This window comes from Ptychodera flava, chromosome 16 (genome assembly GCF_041260155.1).
Source record: "Ptychodera flava strain L36383 chromosome 16, AS_Pfla_20210202, whole genome shotgun sequence".
Classification (NCBI taxonomy): domain Eukaryota; kingdom Metazoa; phylum Hemichordata; class Enteropneusta; family Ptychoderidae; genus Ptychodera; species Ptychodera flava.
In genome coordinates this window covers 14,775,722-14,797,705 of record NC_091943.1, presented here as the reverse complement: position 1 = coordinate 14,797,705, position 21,984 = coordinate 14,775,722, and the positions used below count along the sequence as shown (strand labels likewise).

The 21,984-nt window shown below is 39.0% G+C and overlaps 1 protein-coding gene across 1 annotated transcript; it reads left to right on the top strand.

Moving 5' to 3' along the window:
- Window positions 1–339: 339 nt before the first annotated feature.
- Window positions 340–21,718, top strand: LOC139114098 (2-aminoadipate transaminase-like). Its single transcript, XM_070675619.1, has 10 exons — window positions 340–459; window positions 3,519–3,835; window positions 7,500–7,609; window positions 8,353–8,507; window positions 10,041–10,202; window positions 11,487–11,760; window positions 12,482–12,596; window positions 13,045–13,116; window positions 19,190–19,293; window positions 21,058–21,718. The coding sequence occupies exons 2-10, from the start codon at window positions 3,632–3,634 to the stop codon at window positions 21,179–21,181; spliced, it is 1,320 nt and encodes a 439-aa protein (XP_070531720.1). The 5' UTR covers window positions 340–459; window positions 3,519–3,631; the 3' UTR covers window positions 21,182–21,718.
- The last annotated feature ends 266 nt before the right edge of the window (window positions 21,719–21,984 follow it).

Here is a 21,984-nt window from a genome sequence, read left to right as displayed (position 1 = left end):
TTCATTAACACAAACAATCGGATAAGAATGTAGGAACACATTTTCGAAACGAATCAAACACAAACTCGACACAAAAACATTTAGGATAGTTAGGTGGGGAGCCTGTTCACATTTTTTACATCTCGCTATACTGTCTATGATTCCTAAAATAAGTCATCTGCCACTTTTTCTGTATACGCGGTTTGGCAAAACTCATCTCTTCAATCGAAAGTAGGGCGATTTCATGGTTCTTTTGGGCACTTAAGTCACGAGCGTTGGCCTCGGAAATCTAATAATTGGAGGAAAGAAACGGAAGTTGTTACAAACAATCGAACGCTGTAGAGTAAATTCTATAGCATGGTCGACCAGGCGTGTTCAACATGACGGGCAGCGTTCGCACATTCAATACGATCAGCGTTGCCACTCGTTCGCAAATCAACGTTTTTGGGGGCTGGGACGACAATTTTGTTTTGTTCTAGAGTGAGAAATGATTTTGATATGAGATATCAACTGATTACAGTAATCAGAAGGTAAATTTCCTGACGGGCAGTGGTCGGACGTCGACGGGCATGTGGCAGTGGTGATGCATGTACACGATCACACGATTAGCGTTGCTACTCGTTCGAAATCAAATTGTTGATGTCAGTGTTTCACAATAAGGAGGTGACCGTGGACAAATCACCTTTTTATTGACCTAGTACCTATTGGCTACCCCGGCCCTGCCCCTAGCAAATTGGCCAAGTACGTGTCCCCTTGAAATGATGTCAGGTGTGGTACCCAGTACACATAATTGTTAAAAATTTGACAAACTATTTCTACACAGTCTTGTCTTCTGTGTTCGACGCAAAAAAAATCCAAAAATTTAAAACTAACTTGATGAGTGTACTGGTGAATGTTTTGGTCAATCAGATTTTTGTTTTGCCCTTGTTTAAATTTAGTTCCTGTTGCATTTAAACAAAACATCAACACACGCTCAAAATATGCTAGAATAACTACAGATCAGTATATTTCAATAAAATATAAATTTTTACTATAACCCAAACGGGATTCGAACCCCCACACACTCACGGCAACATCGATCGCCTTGCTGCTAGGCCTCACACAAAACCAGTCGGCCACTGCTTCCAACCAAAAGAGTTGGTCACAGTAACCGACTTAGATGTTTCAATTCTGTGCACGACCGAGCAACACGGTATGCGTGGAGCAGACGACACACAGACACAGTACACACACAAAGTACACACACATATAGTAATCGGAAAAGCAGGAAGCCTTTACTGAGCTATCAGACAGACTCGGGGACAAGTAAATATCCACCAGCAGAACTGTCCACTCAGGTTAAAGAAATATAAATTTTTACTATAACCCAAACGGGATTCGAACCCCCACACACTCACGGCAACATCGCCTAGCTGCTAGGCCTCACACAAAACCAGTCGGCCACTGCTTCCAACCCAAAAGAGTTGGTCACAGTAACCGACTTAGATGTTTCAATTCTGTGCACGACCGAGCAACACGGTATGCGTGGAGCAGACGACACACAGACACAGTACACACACCCTTTGTCAGACTTGAATCCCTTCTGCTGATGCCATCATGAGTGAAATACTATCTATCATTACGTAATACATGTCAATATGCAAATTAGTTCAAGGTGTATTTTTAGACCAAGCTTTTGGAATGAAACCTAACGGAATTGGAGAAAATTCTAGTTAATTTGAAAGTCAAGTCAATAATGTACACAAAAATACCAAAATATTCATGTAACTTGAAGCATTTTTTATTACAATTCACTTATGAACTAAGTTGAGCACATAGGTACTCACAGTCTATGTAAACAGGAAGTGCATGCCAAGGAGAGTGTACGGTCGATTTGTTACTACAAGATCGGTATTTCAATCCTATCATAGAACATGTATTGCAAATGGCTACCCGCTGATGTAATGTACCGTATAAGACAACTGAAGAACATTAAAATAAGGGAAATAATTTGAAAAATACGACTTTCAGAACATATTACGTAATATTCTAAAGATGGGCGGGGTCTTTAACGTGAAAAACAATACCGTACCTGTAGACAGCGAACAACTATCAAAAACTAACGCAACGTACGTGTTGTTACATTCCATTTATAGAGTGTGACCAGCTGCTTCCTAATATAGGCGAAAACATGCGTAACTTGACCGCCTAACTGAAGATTTTCAACAAAATTTCTTGATTATGTTGTCAAAATTACAAAAATAACGGTCATTCGTTCAAAAAGTCTAAATCTGCGAGTAATTATACGATTTTGAAACGGTTTGCGTCATTTGAATGATCGCGAGGTCAGCCATGATGGTTAACACTGTTATGGCGCCATTGGAGTGATCAGGTGACTATGGGAAGGGTTCAAAATGCAGTATAACAAAGGAATCACGTGATACACACTTGAATTTTTTCTCGCCCCCCAAGGAATGGGGGCGCTATTTCCCACAATGCATTGCCGATCACGTACGCTTTCAGCATTGATTAGATCGAACGCTCGTGAAGTGTACGTCGAGCTTAAGGAATGTAGTTACATTCGCGATGTTTTATTCGAAAATTATTTATTCCTTCAAGGGCAAATGCACATAATTTATGCTGTTGGAAATACTGGCCGCTCATAAACAAGACAATAAACTCAATATATGTGCATCTTTACTTATATTGTCAAAGTACCACCGACACCCACAAAAAACCAAATGGTTCAGTCCAGGTATTTGCAACTCTGCCATCCGACTGGTCAACAGGAAATCAACCATAGGTGTCTTTTAGCACGCGTATACGCCAGTCACCTAGGCGACGGTAATCTGCACCACTTATCACCATCGGGAAGGTACTCCTCCCCATATACCACTGGTGATCCCACCCTTAAGGCACTGCGTCATTCGACCAAGCATTGTTATTGTAATTTCCTGCATAAAATTAACAGCGAGGTCAACCGGTCAAACTCTCTTGGCATTTTCTCTCATGGGTTGAGGTCATCTATAATGGAAATGTTGTGAGGGTGGGATCCCTTTTCGGGAAGGTTTTTAAAAAATGGTGTCACTTTCAGAAAATTAGTCAAGAAATAAAACCATCACTCCCCTAAATAATGGTTAAAATGATTGGTCACTAGCCCAGTGGTATCTTTTGATTTCCCGGGCGTAAGCTGTAGATACTGACTTGCGATCATCCGACCCTCAACGCTACAATCTACTAAATTATTTCATTCAATTTACTGTGTTATGATATTAATAAGCCCACAAATTTGTCTTTGTTCATACGTCAGGTGATCGTTATTTTGTTTATCACCTGCAGTGATCATCGTCCTTATAACAACCTGACTTGACTCGCCAGTGACTAGTCTGGTACAGTGTCCATATTTCTACCCCTGGCTGCGCGCGCTGCTAACGAATTTTCGTGAGCTGATAACGAATATCTTCGTGAGCAGCGCAGCCAGCGGTAGAAATAGGGCAGGGAACCAGACTGCCAGTGACCTTAATGTCAAGGACAAGCTTTTAATACCTTGTGTATTCCAGGGTCGAGCACATCGAGTGTGCCAGAACGTGCAGACACAGTGGGTGGAGGGACTGTGGTGCAGACATAGGGGAAATTGAGTCCAACCCTGTGAAGTTAACGGCAATCTGAAAGCATGGCTTGGGCCCCTTCGGAATCCGGTGAGAGGTCGGGCAGAGAGGGTAAGCTTACATTTTTCAACCATTATATCGAGGAATCTGGTCGAGGAACAGGTGACATATCTGATGGTAGTGCAGTCAGACTGGACGTTGGTGCTCCGAGCAAACAAGAACTAGAGGACTGCATCGATATTTTTAACAAGGCGACTCAACACAGAATGGTAAGTGCTGGCAGGTTTCATAATAACACTACAAGTATGGCGAGAGTGTCCGGCTTTGGTTGCACCGCCTCCCATGAGTTGGGAGGCGGCGTAGCCAAAGGCACACTCGCCATACTCGTAGGGCTAGTTTTATGATAGAATGGGGGGGGGGGGGTTTGGAGGGGTTGTAATACCGTGACCACTGTCACGGAACTTTGCCCATTCAAAGTTGTTAAAAATTGTCAAACCAGAATTTTACATGTTTGTGATATTTTTAGAGAAATATAACAAAGACTTCCAAACCAATAATAAGTTGTTTTCTTAAAATATTACTACTTGATGAATTACCAAATATTGTTTACATTAATTCTATGAAGTACAATATCACTAGAGGACATCTTTACCTTAGTATGGCAGATTGTATCACTAATTTTGATGTACAGTACCAGGCTGGATGGTGTTATTTATGTGTGAGAGTCCATTGCAACAGTTGCCAACCTTAAATACTTCGCCTTGGTGTTTGATGGACTATGCATCAAAATGTGTTCAAATGCACTTGACATTATGATGATAACAAACTGAGGCCCATAGAAGCTATAAAATGATGTATGTACACTCACTCAGGCGTGCAACAGCGAACCAAATGCGAGCCAAGTGTCATTGACGCCATATTTTATTTCTTTCATAACTTGGACTTTGAACTTTATAAAAATACGGCTCCGCACGTAGTTCATTGCAGACGTCATTTAACAGAGTGAGGTTTCCGCCCTTCACTCGCCAATACAGAATATTAAAATAAAACTTTATGATATCGATAATAATTATTTCAGTAGTTCTACGAATCTGGTTTATAAAGGCTGTTTCCAACAGCTTGTAAATTTCTTTTTGTACCGCCTACCAACCGATTCTTTATCACGGTTCGTGTGTAGGGAGGGAACGTTATCTTCAGGAAAACGATTGACTCATGCCTGGTCAATAAATTAGGTTAGTTTTACATTGTTTCACATTTTTTGCTTACAAGGACCGTAGTCGAACAATCTAAAGTCTTCATAGAATCTAAATTGTGCTGCTGTGCACTATCAACTGTCATACCGTTCTAACCACCCCCTCACCGAAATATCCTATGAGGTAGAACCATTTCACTTAATTAATAAAATGCTTTTAGTTCACCTGTAGAAGGGTGTTCTCCCCAGTCCATATGTTAAAAAGACCGGTGCACCAACTTTATAACCGAGCTGTCAACGACTGTGAACACTTGCAGGTGACTGCGTCCCCATGATAAGGTTTGACTTCTTTGGCCTAAATGTCAAGCTCTGAGAAAATATACCTAGTATTAGAAATCTCAGCTGCATCACTTTGAACCCGATAATACTACATGTCATGTACCTAGTGACTGGTCAGTTTCTTCGGCCTTGGGGGGTGGGGCAGTGGATTCATGGGGGTCACTGTGTTTTTTTTATTTTGGTCCTGGGGGGCACCGTGTTTTAAAAATGGTCAATGGGGGGACGTCAGTGTGTTTTTGAATTACAACACGGAGTCATTTCAACGTTGCATTTTTCGGCACGCCATTTGGACGCGAAACTTTACTGTAATGGATGCGAAACTTTAATATATCACATATCACGGGCACTTAGCTTTAATATGTCACACATATGTATCAGAGATTGTCTGAATGATTGCATGTTGGAAGTTTGTTTTGCAGTGCAATGTCATACAAGCCATAAATTGCATCATTCGGTCAGTTTTCGATGTGCCGTTTGGGCGCATAACTTAAGTCTCTGTGCGATATTATATTGCCTGAATATATTGGTTATTGTGCCCGAGAGCAGGTGGCTATTTGCCCCACGCCAGGAGGGCAAATTATCTCATGCTGTGAGGGTACATAAACCCATGTATTCAGGCAATAACATTTTTATTACATGCCTCTTCACAGTTATTTAATGATATATTACATTTAGTTACGTGCAGGGCATTTTCAAACAATTTTACCATTATCGACCAGCATCAAACAGATTTTAACGAAGATCGAAATAGCAGTGTGCGCATTGATATTTTACATCTAGCTTTAAGCGTTTACTTTGACGTCGAAAACGTAGAAGGGCTTCACCGGACCGGGTAATGATGGAAACCAGTTAGCACATGGTTCACCGGCCCGCTAACTCCCCGGATGTTCCTATTCAAATCAATGCACTGATTTGCATTCACATCGATGCATGTAATAAGTAATAGTGAGTGTACGAGCGTGAGTGCGAACTCCAAAGCGTGTGGAGGGGCGCCGTCAGAAATATTGCAACAACTTAGCTCGGTTATTGGACCAATCTTTTTGAGATTGGGGATTTGGTCGAGTGGTTTTGTCTGTGGCTTCTCCGCTAGGTGACTGACTGCCGCATGTTTTGTGTTCGAACCCGATTTAATATATCAGAGATGTCTAGATGATTGCAAATTGAAAGCCTCTTATGCAAAGCATCATACCAGCCACAAATTGCATCATTCAATTCGATGCACACTTCTGGAGCCTTACTTTAGTATATCAGAAATATGTATCAGTGATATGTTGATGTTTGCAAAATTTTGAAAGTCCGTTTTGCAAATTTTACTAACAATTATGAAATCTGCATTCCATATGAAAAGCATGACAAATTCCTGATTATTTTCTGTTTCCTCTATGAGAATTTACTTTATAAGAAAGCAACATTCACTAATATTTCACAATACATTTGATACGGTGATACAATTTATTGTTCGCTCTCATTGATGCAACTATTTTCCTTTGTGTCACAGGTTTTCAGTAAAAACGTGTCTTTTTCATGACTAAAATGATAGTTAACTGTTATTTTGCTGTGTTTTAATTTATGGTTTCAACGTTAAAAGAAAAGGTCCTCTCAGACACTGCGCACATCGCTTTTGGCTACAACTTATAAAAATGGCTCTCTATGGATTCTCAGAAGATATAGTCGGATGGGTGGCAAGTCTAAACACCCATCAAAGTTTTCGATTTATTGCTGTTCTCTCTTTGATATTAATGATTGACATCCATTTAAGTGCAACAGTTGTGGCCATCTGGATATGATTGTATATACATACAAAGTGTGAAATGCATTCACAGCTTATTCAAAGTACCGTATTCAAACTTTAAAATGGAAACTTTGAAATTTGAAATCCTACTTTACTGACATATCAATAATGAGTAAATGAGTGTGTGTATATATATATATATATATATATATATATATATATATATATATATATATATATATATATATATATTACTTATATTTCACGTGTTGTTTTTACCTTTGCGCGGATAGGAGCCACATGTTTTTGCAAGTTGGATTGGAGTGTTACCCTGATTTCTGAAGTTGGAATTGGGGTCAGCCACATTTTGACGTCGGCAATAATAATCGACCGCCCCTTCCAAGCCCCTTCCCCCCCCCCCCCCCCCGGCAGAAGAAACTGACCAGTTCCCTAGGAACGGTTCTGTCGCTTGTATAGATTCTTGGTCATATCGTCGGGATTGTTGAACAGTGTCCATAGTAGCTACCCCTAAGGATCTCCGCGTAGTATTTCGAAGAAATTAGTCCACATCTGTTAAATGCCTACTCTAATCACCTGTAAGTTGTTGCAAAAATTGAGCATGTAGGTACCGTTTTGCCCAATGCATTTCATATTTCACATCTCGTTACAGCAATCAGAAAATGGCTATATGTTCCAATATGGGTGCTGGCGAGGAGATTGCAAATTCCGCTTACAAATGTCGAAGTTTCTGACAGAAGAATACGACGACGAAGTAGACTGGTAAATTTTACGATGTGTATAGTAATATCTTCCGTCGTGGTTTACCGTGACTCTCGTAAACATGTTTTTACACAACACTTCTTTTGCCTTGCTGCTACTTAGTTTCGTTCCATTTGTGTTTGTCTCATACAAAAGCGCGAAGAGCAAGGCAGCGAACAATCCTTTCCTAGACACATTCCATTGGTAATTCACGGCACTCTTAGTCTAAATCCTGCCAGACCATCCATTTCGTTCATCGTTCAAACATGACCCAAAGACAGCTTACTGTCACATACGTGATTGTTCGTTTTGGTTTTGTGATACGATCCAATATGGCCAGTAGGCCACATGTAGGGCAACATGTCTGTTGGAGAGAGACAGACAGACAGACAGACAGACAGATTTTTTGTATTTCTGTGTGTGTGAGAGAGAGAGAGAGAGAGAGAGGAGAGAGAGAGAGAGAGAGTGTGTGTGTGTGTGTATGTGTGTGTGTGTGTGTGTGTGTGTATGTGTTTCTAACGATACAAGAAAACAAAGTTTTTAGATCCTTGAATTTGAACATCTTGGATAATGCTAAATCTGTCCCATAGAAATGCAATGTCTACATTTTATTGATCCCCGGCCTTACAGTTCTAATGAAACCATTTGTGATGGAACTTGAGTTCAATTGACAAGTTTTAATTGTAATATAGGAACAAATAATCCAGATGAGATTATGAACACATTGTCGAATTATTTTATAATATTACGACGGTTTGTTTCAGTGAGGAGTTAATGGTCACCTGTGGCGCCACCAACGGCATCTATATGGTCGCTTCTCTGTTGTTCAATAGAGGAGACACGGTCTTCGTAGAAGATCCATCGTACTATATCGCTATAGAAATTTTCAAGGAAGATTTGGGAATGAATGTTGTGCCAGGTATTTACGACAAAAATACACCTCTTGGCATGCAAGATGTACTCCAAAGTTAGGATTAGCATGTGATTTATACTTTTCGAGGGAGTTTCATTGACTCACACTCTAGGACGAATTCTTACCCCTCTACACAAAATGACGAAAAAGTAGGTACTCTACGATGACGATGATAATAAAACATAGTCTTACAAGGCATGAAATACTGATTTGGTTTTAGCTCATATTTGGTTTTATATATAAATACCAAAAAGAGCTTATATGATGAGTCTAAGTGTATGTATATGTGTGGGTATGTGCGGATGTATGTCCGTCACACACAAAGGCTCCCATACCGCCAAAGCTACCGTCTCAGTATTTGGTGTACAGGTAGATGTAGGGGTTGAGATGTGAATTTGTTCAAATGAACACATCAGTGTCAAAAATGTGCAAATGAGGTAAGAAAAAGCGAAATTCTGAAACAGGCTTGAAACAGGCTTACTCCACTGACTTGAGTCATTTCCTGTCATTGTTTATGAACTGTTACATATTAACAGACCTGCTCGAACCATAGACAGTAGAGGGGAGGAAGACCGTCAGTAGAGGGGAGGAAGACCGTCTATGATCAAACTAAGGGGGGCTAGCTGCCTTTTTGCAATGCATGTTGCTAAAGTTGACCTATAGTACCTAAAGTTTCAGACCTTAATTACTTTTGTCATTCTTGTTTTTCTGGTTTAAATATTTCTTGTTGTTTTTCTGGTTGTACTGTGCAGAAATCATTGTCATAACATCAACGTAGAATTTTCCTGCACTCACAGATAGAAACAACATTTATTGTTGATCTTTGGTACCCATACTGGTATGTACCAATTCTGATCAAATTTGAGCGACACCGTATAATTGCGGTATTTTTTCCTTTTTCATTCAAACCGCAACCCACCGTAATACATATTTCTTGATTGCAAAACAGTTACTAAACCATCTTGTTGCATCCGGATTTTATTACAGTGTAACAATTATGACAGCACATAGGAATATTTCATATAATGTTCCATTTGAAAGAAAGGATGAGTTTGGCAAGCATTGCAATGAACACTAATTGTATTGATTTCGCAGTTAAATTTAAATTAGTACACTGGTAGAATAGTTAAGAACAAAAGCACTGTCTCTTACACAACGGTCCCCCTTGCAGAACCCCCTACCAGAAACAGTCCATTGCCGACACTTTTATCATAGACTAATTGTGCTAAGTTGCCGACCCCTCAGTGTTGTTTTTACATCGACCAACAGATGTAGCTGTCTTGACAAATCACACTAGGAGTATATTATTCCTCGTCCCCGAGTGAAAAGGTTTTTTTTGAAGAAATACTGCCTATTAAATGATATTATTTAATTCAATATTTTGTACACACCAGGCAAGATCTCAAAGAAGAATCAACAATCTCTTTTATACCCCGGCCATTTATGCCTACGTTCATAATATTACCGAAATCAAACCAACCTCACTGCCCTTGGCTTGTATTTTTTTTTTTTTTTTTTTTTTGCAATATCCCCTTGCAGTGCCGTTCGACGATGAAGGAATAATCATCGAGAAATTTGAAAAAGTCCTGTATGAATATCAGAGAGGTTCCTCCCATCAGCCTACCAAGGAACGGCCGTACTGGTCAATGGTGTATCTGATTCCAACTTTCAACAATCCGAAAGGAACGTGTCTTGCCAAAGGTAAATTGAATATCATGCACTCACATTAACCCAACTTAGAAGGAAAACACACATCAGTAGAACGACAACATGCAGGCTCCCTCCTCGAGGAACAATAACAAACACAGAACCAAAACATGGGAACACAAAATTAATCCAGCGACTAATGAAGAATTCATACTGAGGTTTCCAGACACCCGTTTTCAACAAACGTTCACAAAAGGAACCATTACGGGCGAAATAAGTAATAAGGCAAATCTAAAATTATAATTCGATTCAGCGATGAATTGCCGTGCATCCCAATATCACGTTACAATTACTATTCACTATATCACATTACTAACAAAGATAGACATGATGTGTGAAATTGCTTTGATTCTAATAAGGTAGTATTCGCCTCGAAAGTGAAAGACTTAAACTTTTCCTCAAATCCCCTGAATGAAACTTTTAACCATTTCTTACCAAACCAAGAATAAAAATTGGGCGTCGCCATGCAAATCTTGGAACTAGCGAAACAAATTACCCGACATTTTGCGATATTTTAAATTCGAAATGGCCGCCATCCTTGTCTTAAATCTATTGGGGTAAATTAAATTTTGGATTATCGAAAAACTAAGACGGCGAAATGTTTTCTGTCTCCAAGGGCTTTAAAATGAGCCCCCACAAGTTGTACATCAAAAAGAATTGTAGAAATTTGAGAGTCTGAATATCTGTCCCCGGGGCGCGTTTTACCTTAATACGAGGAGCATGATCAAAAGTACCGTTGCCGGGTTGTTTTCGCATTTTATTGCCTCCATTTCCTGACTGAAAAATCTTCATGTTTTCTGTGGCAAGAACAATTGAAAACGGCATGATTTCTGTCCATGGTTATGTTTTATTTGGCCAGTTTCATTACCAAAATATTTATCCACATCTCCAAGTTTACTTTCATCAAAACTGCTAAACTTTTGTGGTTACCAACAGCCTGACCATGGTCGCTATGCATATTAATTTTGTTTTCTATTTTGGTCATTATTATATAGCCGGTTTAGTATATATTGCGTTGTTTTCATGCATATTTGGTTAATAACAAATATCGGGTCAAGCGTTATTACATACTGGATCAGCCTACATATTGAATTACGTGTTATTTTAATTACTATTACATATTGGGTTGGTTATTACATACCAGGGTGATGTAGGCACAATAAGCATTTAAAAGTTGAGAGAGAGAGAGAGAGAGAGAGAGAGAGAGAGAGAGAGAGAGAGTATAACTAACTCAGGTGACTGTACTTGGAAAGTGTAGGATGTTATTTATTTCAACAGAAAAATGTGAGCAAATACTGAAGCTTGCCCGCAAGTACAACATTTTGATCTTTTGCGATGACGTTTACAACCTGTTGTCGTACATACCCGGTGAGAAACCCGAGGACAAGCCATTACCTTCGCCCAGGAGGCTGTTTGCATACGACAAGAAGACAGATCCTGACTACGTGGGTAATGTGATCTCGAATGGGTCGTTTTCTAAGATCCTTGGACCCGGTTTGAGAATTGGTTGGATGGAAGCATCGTTAAAAGTACTAGATTTAATCGAGAACAGGTAAGAGTGGTATAATCCAACCAGTGCTACTTGCTCTAGATATGGCAATGGAAAGGACATAATGAAACTACTTAAATCTTTTCACACCAAAATGTTTCATCATGAGAAAAATATCGACGCAGTTCATTCGCTTACAAGGACAAAACCTAAATTTGTGTACTGTAAGCGCGCGCATGTTTTGAATACCTCCTCGCCATGGTACGAATGGCACGCATTGTCAACACACGATCTAAACTATCCGTGATATAGCTATCAGTTTGTAAGGTAAAAAGTTAGTAATAACTGTTGAGGTCATACTCAGAAGTAATTGTCCACCTTCAAAGTAAAATGATCGGGGGGAAAAAGAAAGTCAAAATTGCATGTTTTAAATTTGAAATTGCATGGAGCAGAGACAGAATTTTTAGTTTTTGGATCTAAATTCGGAACACATGCATACATAGGTTTACATCAGATGTACAATAAGATGGCCAGCGATATGTAAAGAAAGGAAAGGAGCTGAACTCGTGGTGAACTGAGTAAATTAATAGACAGAAACACAATAGTGCAGAGAGAGAGACAGACAGGCTTTTGGATCCTACTTTTTCTGCTTATCGTTTAGATAAATAGCTTCGAACTTGGCTTTTGAACTAGCAAGGCAGACCGGTAATTGTAATATCAATGAAACGGCACGAGTTGTTAGCTTCTAGATCGAGATACTTCCAGTCTTCACTTTGCTCTGCAGTGCCTTCACAAGAAGTGCAGGAGGATGGAATAATTATACATCTGCAATACTAGCGAGTGCTTTGGAGCTGGGGCTGGTATCAAAGCATCTACTTAACATTCGAAGGAAATACAGGGTAAGTGTTGCAAATATCTTCACTAACTTTTGAAACCCATAGGTTTATAAGTGTAGGGACATTTATTGGTAATAGGTCTTCAAACTCTTGAAGTAGTCATTGTCAACCTACATTCAGGACTGTTATACAGCACTATGTCAAACCCAGCCTTGGCCGCAAAACAGAAAAGTATTGGATCGACATCTTGCCGACGCGTTGTGAGTATACGCTATCCTATGCAAAACGTTGACCTATCACATAGCAAAGCAATTGCTCAAGTTTGCAGCAGCCGCTCATGTTTAATGCAAAACTAGTCCGACAGAGCACACTCTACTAATGGTCAAGTAGACGGTTTAATTTGATATTTACGATAATCTCTTCTTTGTTGGCGATGGGTATCATGGACTGATTGGTTATGAACTGACGAGTTTACGTGAAACTTTATTTTTGTGGTTATTTTTGTTTACAGAATAATTTGGACTGTCTATATCAGACATTCACGGGTGACATGCCCTCTGGCGTTAAGATCTTGAAACCTCAGGTCAGTCTCTAATTATAATGCATTAATTTTGCCCAGTGGTTTTATGTTTACAAAAGTAATTGGTTAAATTGAAATTGCAAGTACGTCTTGTACGTGATTTTGAAGAGTAAGGCACTGGAATCAAAAGATAGGCATGGTGGATCTCCCGAAATAACAACAGAGTGAAAATGGTCAGTGCAAAGGGTGTCTTAGAGACCAATTTACCCATCTCATCAGTGCCTTCGAGATATTTCTAGCTTTCAAAGGAAATCGTCATCCTTCACATCCAAGGACTTTTAGGAGTGTTAGTGGTCCAATATGAAACAATTAAACCAAAGTGTAATACCTATAACCCTCACACATCTGGTTACATCTTATTTTTACAAACCGGGTTAGCATTACATATTGTTTTGATGCGATATTACATATTGGGTTCAATGGTATTGCATAATGTGCTGGCATCACATACTGGGCTCAGTGATATTATCGAGTTAGGTGTTTTACATGGTAGGTTTGTTTACATATTGTGTTGATATTGTTTGATGTGATATTACATGTTGGTTCAATAGTATTGCATAATGTGCTGGCATTAATATCAATATTATTTATTAAGTACCTGGATAGCACAGGAGTGATACAAATAAATAAAGTGTAGGCCTAAAATAAGTTGACCACAGAAATAGAAGTAGGTATTCTTACAATGTCCAAAATTAGTAAGTGAATGGGCAACAAAAGAGTAGTCGATATTTCACCAAGACTGCTGAATGAAAAAAAAACTCGCAACGTGGGTGTGAATTGTTCATGCAGAAAGCGACGTATATCTGACCAGTTTGAATGAGCGAGTGCATAAAGGCCTAAGGTGTCAGCTGGCCAAATCAACTGGTACACCCATTGCTGATTTGATTTATTGCTATTATATCATAATAGTGTATTGAAATTCGGGCCGAACACTTTAAAAGGAATTTTAAACGCTCGCACATGTATGAAGCTAACATAAATCACCGGTATTTTCACGTCTCGTACTATGAGATCGCTAGTATTATATTATCCTAAATATTTAGGGGCCCAAGCCTACCGGCTGGGCCCCTATTGGTTTTATAGAGTTCAATATTTAGGGGCCCAAGCCTACCGGCTGGGCCCCTATTGGTTTCGTAGGAATTCAACTTTCTTCTTCTTCTTCTTTTTCTTCCGCTCTTTTTTGTCGACCTAGAACTCAAACACCGCTTACCGCAAACTTCTGAAACTTGCAGGGCTAATAGTACCTATGAGATCTCGTGCACCTGGGTATACAAATTTTGATTGGTCACGTGACCTGGTGGCCATATTGGATTTTCCAAAATCTAAAAAGGCTTCTCCAGATAACCTAGGGGTCTAGTCAATTTGAAATTTTTGTATAGCAAGCATGGCCTAAGGTCCTTAAAAATTTGCCAATAAAATCGCATGCGGTCACGTGACCTTGGCCGCCATATTGGATTTTTGAAAAATACCAATTTAATCTTTAAAAATCTTCTTCTCCAGAACCAAAACACCGATTCGACTACAATTTCACATGTAACATCTTAAGTGTGATCTCTTTCAAGTTTGCGAAAGGCGTTTTGATCGCTCACGTGGTTTGGCCGCCATATTGGATTTTGCGAAAATCGTGATTTAATCTTTAAAAATCTTGTTCTCCAGAACCAACACACCGATTCTACTGAAATTTGATAAGTAACATCTTAAGTGTGATCTCTTTCAAGTTTGCGGAAGGCGTTTTGATCGGTCACGTGGTCTGGCCGCCATATTGGATTTTTGCGAAAATCATGATTTAATCTTTAAAATCTTCTTCTCCAGAACCAATAAACCGATTTGACTTAAATTTGACATGTAACATCTTAAGTGTTGTCTCTTTCAAGTTTGCGAAAGGCGTTTTGATCGGTCACATGGTTTGGCCGCCATATTGGATTTTGCGAAAATCGTGATTAAATCTTTAAAAATCTTCTTCTCCAGAACCAACACACCGATTCGACTGAAATTTGACATGTAACATAAAAAGTGTGATCTCTTTCAAGTTTGCGAAAGGTGTTTTGATCGGTCACGTGGTTTGGCCGCCATATTGGATTTAGGAAAATCATGATTTAATCTTTAAAAATTTTCCTCCCAACAACCAACACACCGATTGAGCTGAAATTTTATGTGTAACATCTTAAGTGTGATCTCTTTCAAGTTTGCGAAAGGCATTTTGATCGGTCACGTGGTTTCGCCGCCATATTGGATTTTCCGTAAAATATTAAATTCCAAGTGCAAAGTACAGTAACTATTAGATGATGTTCAAAATCCTACTTTTGCAAGCTCGAATTTTGCACATAATATCATTAGTGCAAGATTTTTCAACCATGTTAACCGCTTGGGCCCCGCCAACGCTGCTTGCAGCTTTAATTAGGGGCCCAAGCCGACCGGCTGGGCCCCTATTGGTTTTATAGGAGTTCAACTTTCTTCTACTTCTTCTTCTTCTTCTCTTCCGCTCTTTTTTTGTCGACCTAGAACTCAACCACCGCTTACCGCAAACTTCTGAAACTTGCAGGGCTAATAGGTACCTATGAGATCTCGTGCACCTGGGTATACAAATTTCGATTGGTCACGTGACCTGGCGGCCATATTGGATTTTCCAAAAACCTAAAAATGGCTTCTCCAGAAGACCTAGGGGTCTAGTCGATTTGAAATTTTTTGTATGGCAAGCATGGCCTAAGGTCTTAAGAATTTGCCAATAAAATCGCATGCGGTCACGTGACCTTGGCCGCCATATTGGATTTTGCAAAAATCGTGATTTAATCTTTAAAAATCTTCTTCTCCAGAACCAAAACACCGATTTGACTGAAATTTCACATGTAACATCTTAAGTGTGATCTCTTTCAAGTTTGCGAAAGGCGTTTTGATCGGTCACGTGGTTTGGCCGCCATATTGGATTTTGCAAAAATCGTGATTTAATCTTCAAAAATCTTCTTCTCCAGAACAAACACACCGATTCAACTGAAATTTGACATGTAACATCTTAAGTGTGATCTCTTTCAAGTTTGCGAAAGGCGTTTTGATCGGTCACGTGGTCTGGCCGCCATATTGGATTTTGCGAAAATCGTGATTTAATCTTTAAAAATCTTCTTCTCCAGAACCAACACACCGATTCGACTGAAATTTGACATATAACATCTTAAGTGTGATCTCTTTCAAGTTTGCGAAACGCGTTTTGATCGGTCACGTGGTCTGGCCGCCATATTGGATTTTGCGAAAAATCTGATTTAATTGTTGAAAATCTTCTTCTCCAGAACCAACACACCGAATCGACTGAAATTTGACATGTAACATCTTAAGTGTAATTTCTTTCGAGTTTGCGAAAGGCGTTTTGATCGGTCACATGGTTTGGCCGCCATATTGGATTTTGCGAAAATCGTGATTTAATCTTTAAAAATCTTCTACTCCAGAACCAATACACAGATTCGATTGAAATTTGACATGTAACATCTTTAGTGTGATCTCTTTCAAGTTTGTGATAGGCGTTTTGATCGGTCACGTGGTTTGGCCGCCATATTGGATTTTTCGAAAATCGTGATTTAATCTTTAAAAATCTTCTTCTCCCGAACAAACATCGAATTGACTGAAATTTTGCATATACCATCTTTAAAGTGATGTGTTTCAAGTTTGTGAAATAGGTTTTGATCGGTCTCGTGGTTTGGCCGCCATATTGGATTTTCCGTAAAATATTAAATTCCAAGTGAAACGTACAGTAACTATTAGATGATGTTCAAAATCCTACTTTTTCAAGCTCGAATTTTGCACATAATATCATTATTGCAAGATTTTTCAACCATGTTCACCGCTTGGGCCCCGCCAACGCTGCTTGCAGCTTTAATCTTCTTCTTCTTCTTCTTCTTCTTCTTCTTCCGCTCTTTTTTTGTCGACCTAGAACTCAATCACCGCTTACCGCAAACTTTTGAAACTTGCAGGGCTAATAGGTACCTATGAGATCTCGTGCACCTGGGTATAGAAATTTCGAATAGTCGCGCGACCTGGTGGCCATATTGGATTTGTGATAAATACCGACTTAATTTTAAAAATCTTCTTCTCCAGGACCAACATACAGATTTAGCTGAAATTTTACTCATGTCATCCTTAGAGTGATCTGTTTTCACGTTTGCGAAAGATGTTTGGATCGGTCACGTGATTTGGCCGCCATCTTGGATTTTACGAAAATCGCAATTTAATCATTAAAAATCTTCTTCTCCAGAACAAACACACCGATTTAACTGAAATCTTACTCATGTCATCCTTAGAGTGATCTCTTTTAAGTTTGCGAAAGACATTTGGATTGGTCACATGATTTGGCCGCCATCTTGGATTTTATGCGCATATCTAATTCTGAGCCAGCCAATAGAGCTAAAGGTCTGATTTTTTGTATATAGGGATAACTTAGCAATACAATTTTTTTGACAAAATGTCACGTGACCTCGATGACCTTTGACCTTGAAAATACGTATATGTCCATAACTCAGTAACCACAAGTGCTACACCCTTCATATTTGGTATGATGGGAGACCTATGACACCACATCCTGTACCTAATTAATTATGCGCATATCTAATTCTGAGCCAGCCAATAGAGCTAGAGGTCTGATTTTTGGTATATAGGCATAACTTAGCAATACAATTTTTTGACAAAATGTCACGTGACCTCGATGACCTTTGACCTTGAAAATACGTATATGTCCATAAGTCAGTAACCACAACTGCTAGACCCTTCATGTTTGGTATGATGGGAGACCTTATGACACCACATCCTGTACCTCATTAATTATGCGCATATGTAATTCTGAGCCAGCCAATAGAGCTGAAGGTCTGATTTTTGGTATATAGGCATAACTTAGCAATACAATTTTTTGACAAAATGTCACGTGACCTCGATGACCTTTGACCTTGAAAATACGTATATGTCCATAACTCAGTAACCACAAGTGCTACACCCTTCATATTTGGTATGATGGGAGACCTTATGACACCACATCCTGTACCTCATTAACTATGCGCATATCTAATTCTGAGCCAGCCAATAGAGCTAGAGGTCTGATTTTGGTATATAGGATAACTTAGCAATACGATTTTTTTGACAAAATGTCACGTGACCTCGATAACCTTTGACCTTGAAAATACGTATATGTCCATAACTCAGTAACCACAAGTGCTAGACCCTTTATATTTGGTATGATGGGAGACCTTATGACACTACATCCTGTACCTCATTAATTATGCGCATATCTAATTCTGAGCCAGCCAATAGAGCTAAAGGTCTGATTTTTGGTATATAGGGATAACTTAGCAATACAATTTTTTTGACAAAATGTCACATGACCTTCATGACCTTTGACCTTGAAAGTACGTATATGTCCATAACTCAGTAACCACAAGTGCTACATGCTTCATATTTGGTATGATGGGAGACCTAATGACACCACATCCTCTACCTCATTAAATATGCACATATCTAATTCTGGGCAAGCCAATAGAGCTAGAGTTCTGATTTTTGGTATATAGGGATAACTTAGCAATACAATTTCTAGGACAAAATGTCATGTGACTTCGATGACCTTTAACCTTAAATATAGAATATGTTCATAACTAACTAACCACAAGTGCTACACCCTTCATATTTGGTAGGATCTTATCATCTTAAGTTTAATCTCTTTCAAGTTTGCAAACTGCATTTCGATCAGTCACATGGTTTGGCCGCCATCTTGGATTTTGCGTACAACATGCAATAGCTAGTGAAACACACAGTAAATATGAGATGATGTTTAAAATCCTTCTTATCCAAGCTTCAATTTTGTACATAATATCATCACTGCAAAAAGTTTAAACCATGTTATCCGCTTGGGCCCCGCCAATGCTGCTTGCAGCTTTAATTCATCTTGTAGTCGAAATAATTCTTGCGTAATTTAGCTGTGCCAATGCTGTCTTTTAATAACTGTATTTAATTGCATTGTATCTTTGCCATGTCACGTGATATTTTCATGTTAATTCTCTCTCCCTTTCTTTCTTTATTTATTTATTTATTTCTCAATTTCTTGAAGGGCGGATACTATATTTGGATTGAATTCCCGGAAAACATCGATGCCGAAAAACTTAGAAAGTACTGCGAAAAGGAGTACGACGTGTGTTTTGCACCCGGCAAAAAGTCAGTAGTACTACGCAGGAATTCTCAACAAACATACACAGAAAACGATAGCTAATAATTTTGTCGTTCTTGTTTCTACAATATTCATCTCTCGCATAAGTGAACTGTTATGCGACATCGTTCAGGTTTTTCATTCCGCACAATATTTTGCCTTGCCGACTCACCTACAAAACGTAAAGGAGACAATGACTGTAACGTTTAATAGGACTTTCGTAACATTGCATATTGTATAAATACAGTGGTTTGCGTTGAACCGTTGGTAATATGGAAACTAGACATACTGTCTTAATAGAGGAGTTACCAACACTGCCAGGTATAATTATCGTCTAACAGTAATATCAGTTGATCACAAGGAAATCAACTCTGCGAAAGTTGAACATTGTCTGGTAGGAGGTCAGACCAAAAAACCATCAGATCAGCACAAAAGACGCTTGCAAATGATGTGTTCGGGACATTTATCGGGATATGTGTGATTCGGTGTTGTTTGGACCAGCTTGACCTCCTTCAAGAAAATGTCCAACTTTCGCAGAGTTGATTCCTTTGCTGTTGATTGATATTAGACGATAGTTACCCTTGACGGAATTGGCAACTCATTTAGACAATATGTCTTGTTCCCGCACTGCCAACGGTTCAACGCAAACCACTGCACTGTATTTACACAATATGCAATGTTACTGTCGACAACTGAATTAAAGTTCTGTTGTCAACGATAACATCGCACATTGCACACGTACAGATTATGTTAGTAAGCTGATCGCAAGTCAAGCTGAAATGGGCGAATAAGCTGACAGAATTTACTGTCACACTGAGAAAAAATCTACCATTTTGAAGTCTTACATGGAAATTACGTCACTTCGATCTGACAAGGCGATTTGCCAAGTTCTGACAACGTTACATTACATTTCTAGATGTCAATGAATACATGAAACAATCTTGTGATGGAGAAAGATTATTTTAAGGTGCATCAATGCCACAATGGTGCAGTGTTCGTTTTATAGATACACTGAATGTGGTACAGGACTTTCTTGATTAGGTATTGCAAGCAGAATTCGCCTCGGGGACGAAGTTCGTACATTCAAACTTTCTTCCATTTTTGTTGTGATTAGTTTGTATTTTCTTGTTCGGTTTTATTTTATCCACATTGTTAACTTTTTTACAACATGTGAGGAAACTTTCAATCTTTCTTTAAATTACGTCAACGTATAGCTGCAACGATTAAAGTTTACGATGTACATTATGACAAAAAAAGTTTTCGTCGGCTTGTCTTTCACATTAGTGCTTGCAGCAGTGAGTGGGGCCATTTTGAAAATGAAAGTATCGGCTAGAGAGTTGAAACTTTCATGTCGAACTTATAAGGTTAACTTCGTCTCATTATGAACTTTACAAATTACTAATTGCTAAATTCCCCTTTACAACCTAACCAAGGTTATGGTCAGCATGGTATTGATGAGATTGTCAATGATAATGTGTGACTTTCAGCTTTTTAAGGTTGACATGATTGGAACTAATTTGGGATAATTGGATGGTGAAGTAAGATCGTTGTACTCTGCAAATGTAAGCTCATCTGCTGTTATACACTTGTTTTTATGAGTAATTTGTAATATTACAACATTCAGTTATATGACACCTAACACTTTTGAGAAATTTGAAAAATATCATGATCCAAACTAGTTCCAATCGTGTTGTTTCCAAAAAGTCGCTAAAAGTGTTAGGTTACCAGGCTCAAGTTAACACCCCGTCTTTTGTTATTTTTCCTTCAATCAGGTACTCCCCCTCTGGAAGTTTCAGTAACTGCGCCCGGATAACGATCACCTACTACGAGAAGGACGTTCTCGTGACGGCAGCCAAGAAAATCTGCGCAGCTACAAGGGCATTTTGTAAAGATTGAGAGCTCGTAAGACAAACTCTACGGAAAAGAGTTTAACAAACGTGTGTTCGGTATACTATTATTGTCTGTCGGCCCAGAGCATACGTAGTGAGAGGTGCTCGAAAAAAGGATGAAGCCAGTCTCTGTGGTAAAATACCAATTTAAGGTCACACAAAATAACTTCCAAGAATGGCTTAGACATTATTTAGATTTTAGAGGCAAATGTCAAGCGCAGGTGACCCAGTATTGCGAATGTGCTTAACAATGATTTTCTTAAAGGTTCCAAGTTTTCTGTTGTGTTTTAGATTTTTCTTCGTATTTCGCGAGAGGGCGGTGATGTATTTAATGCTAATGCACGTCATATTTCTCGCGATTGGCAGTGTAGATACTTTGAAGCTGGGAGAACAATAATTAGGCCAGGTCTGGTTCGAAGTAAACTTTATTTCCTTAACCAAATTTGCCTGTGATCTTATTTCAATGTATAGATGCACTTAATGGCTTTTAATATATCCCCTTAAGTGTACACATACATAGCAATAAAGATGAAAATACAGACAACGACCATGATGATGATGATGGTGGTGGTGGTGGTGGTGGTGTTAGTGGCGAAGGTGATGATGATGATGATGATGATGACGATGATGATGATGATGATGTGATGATGATGGTGATGGTGGTGGTGGTGGTGGTTGTGGTGGTGGTTTTGATGATGGTGATGATGATGATGAGGGGCAAGAAAGGTGGTGGTGAAGTGACCACTTTTTTTCCAGGAATTATGAATGCATTCATCACAAATATTCTTTAAAAAAGTTTTATGATCTATG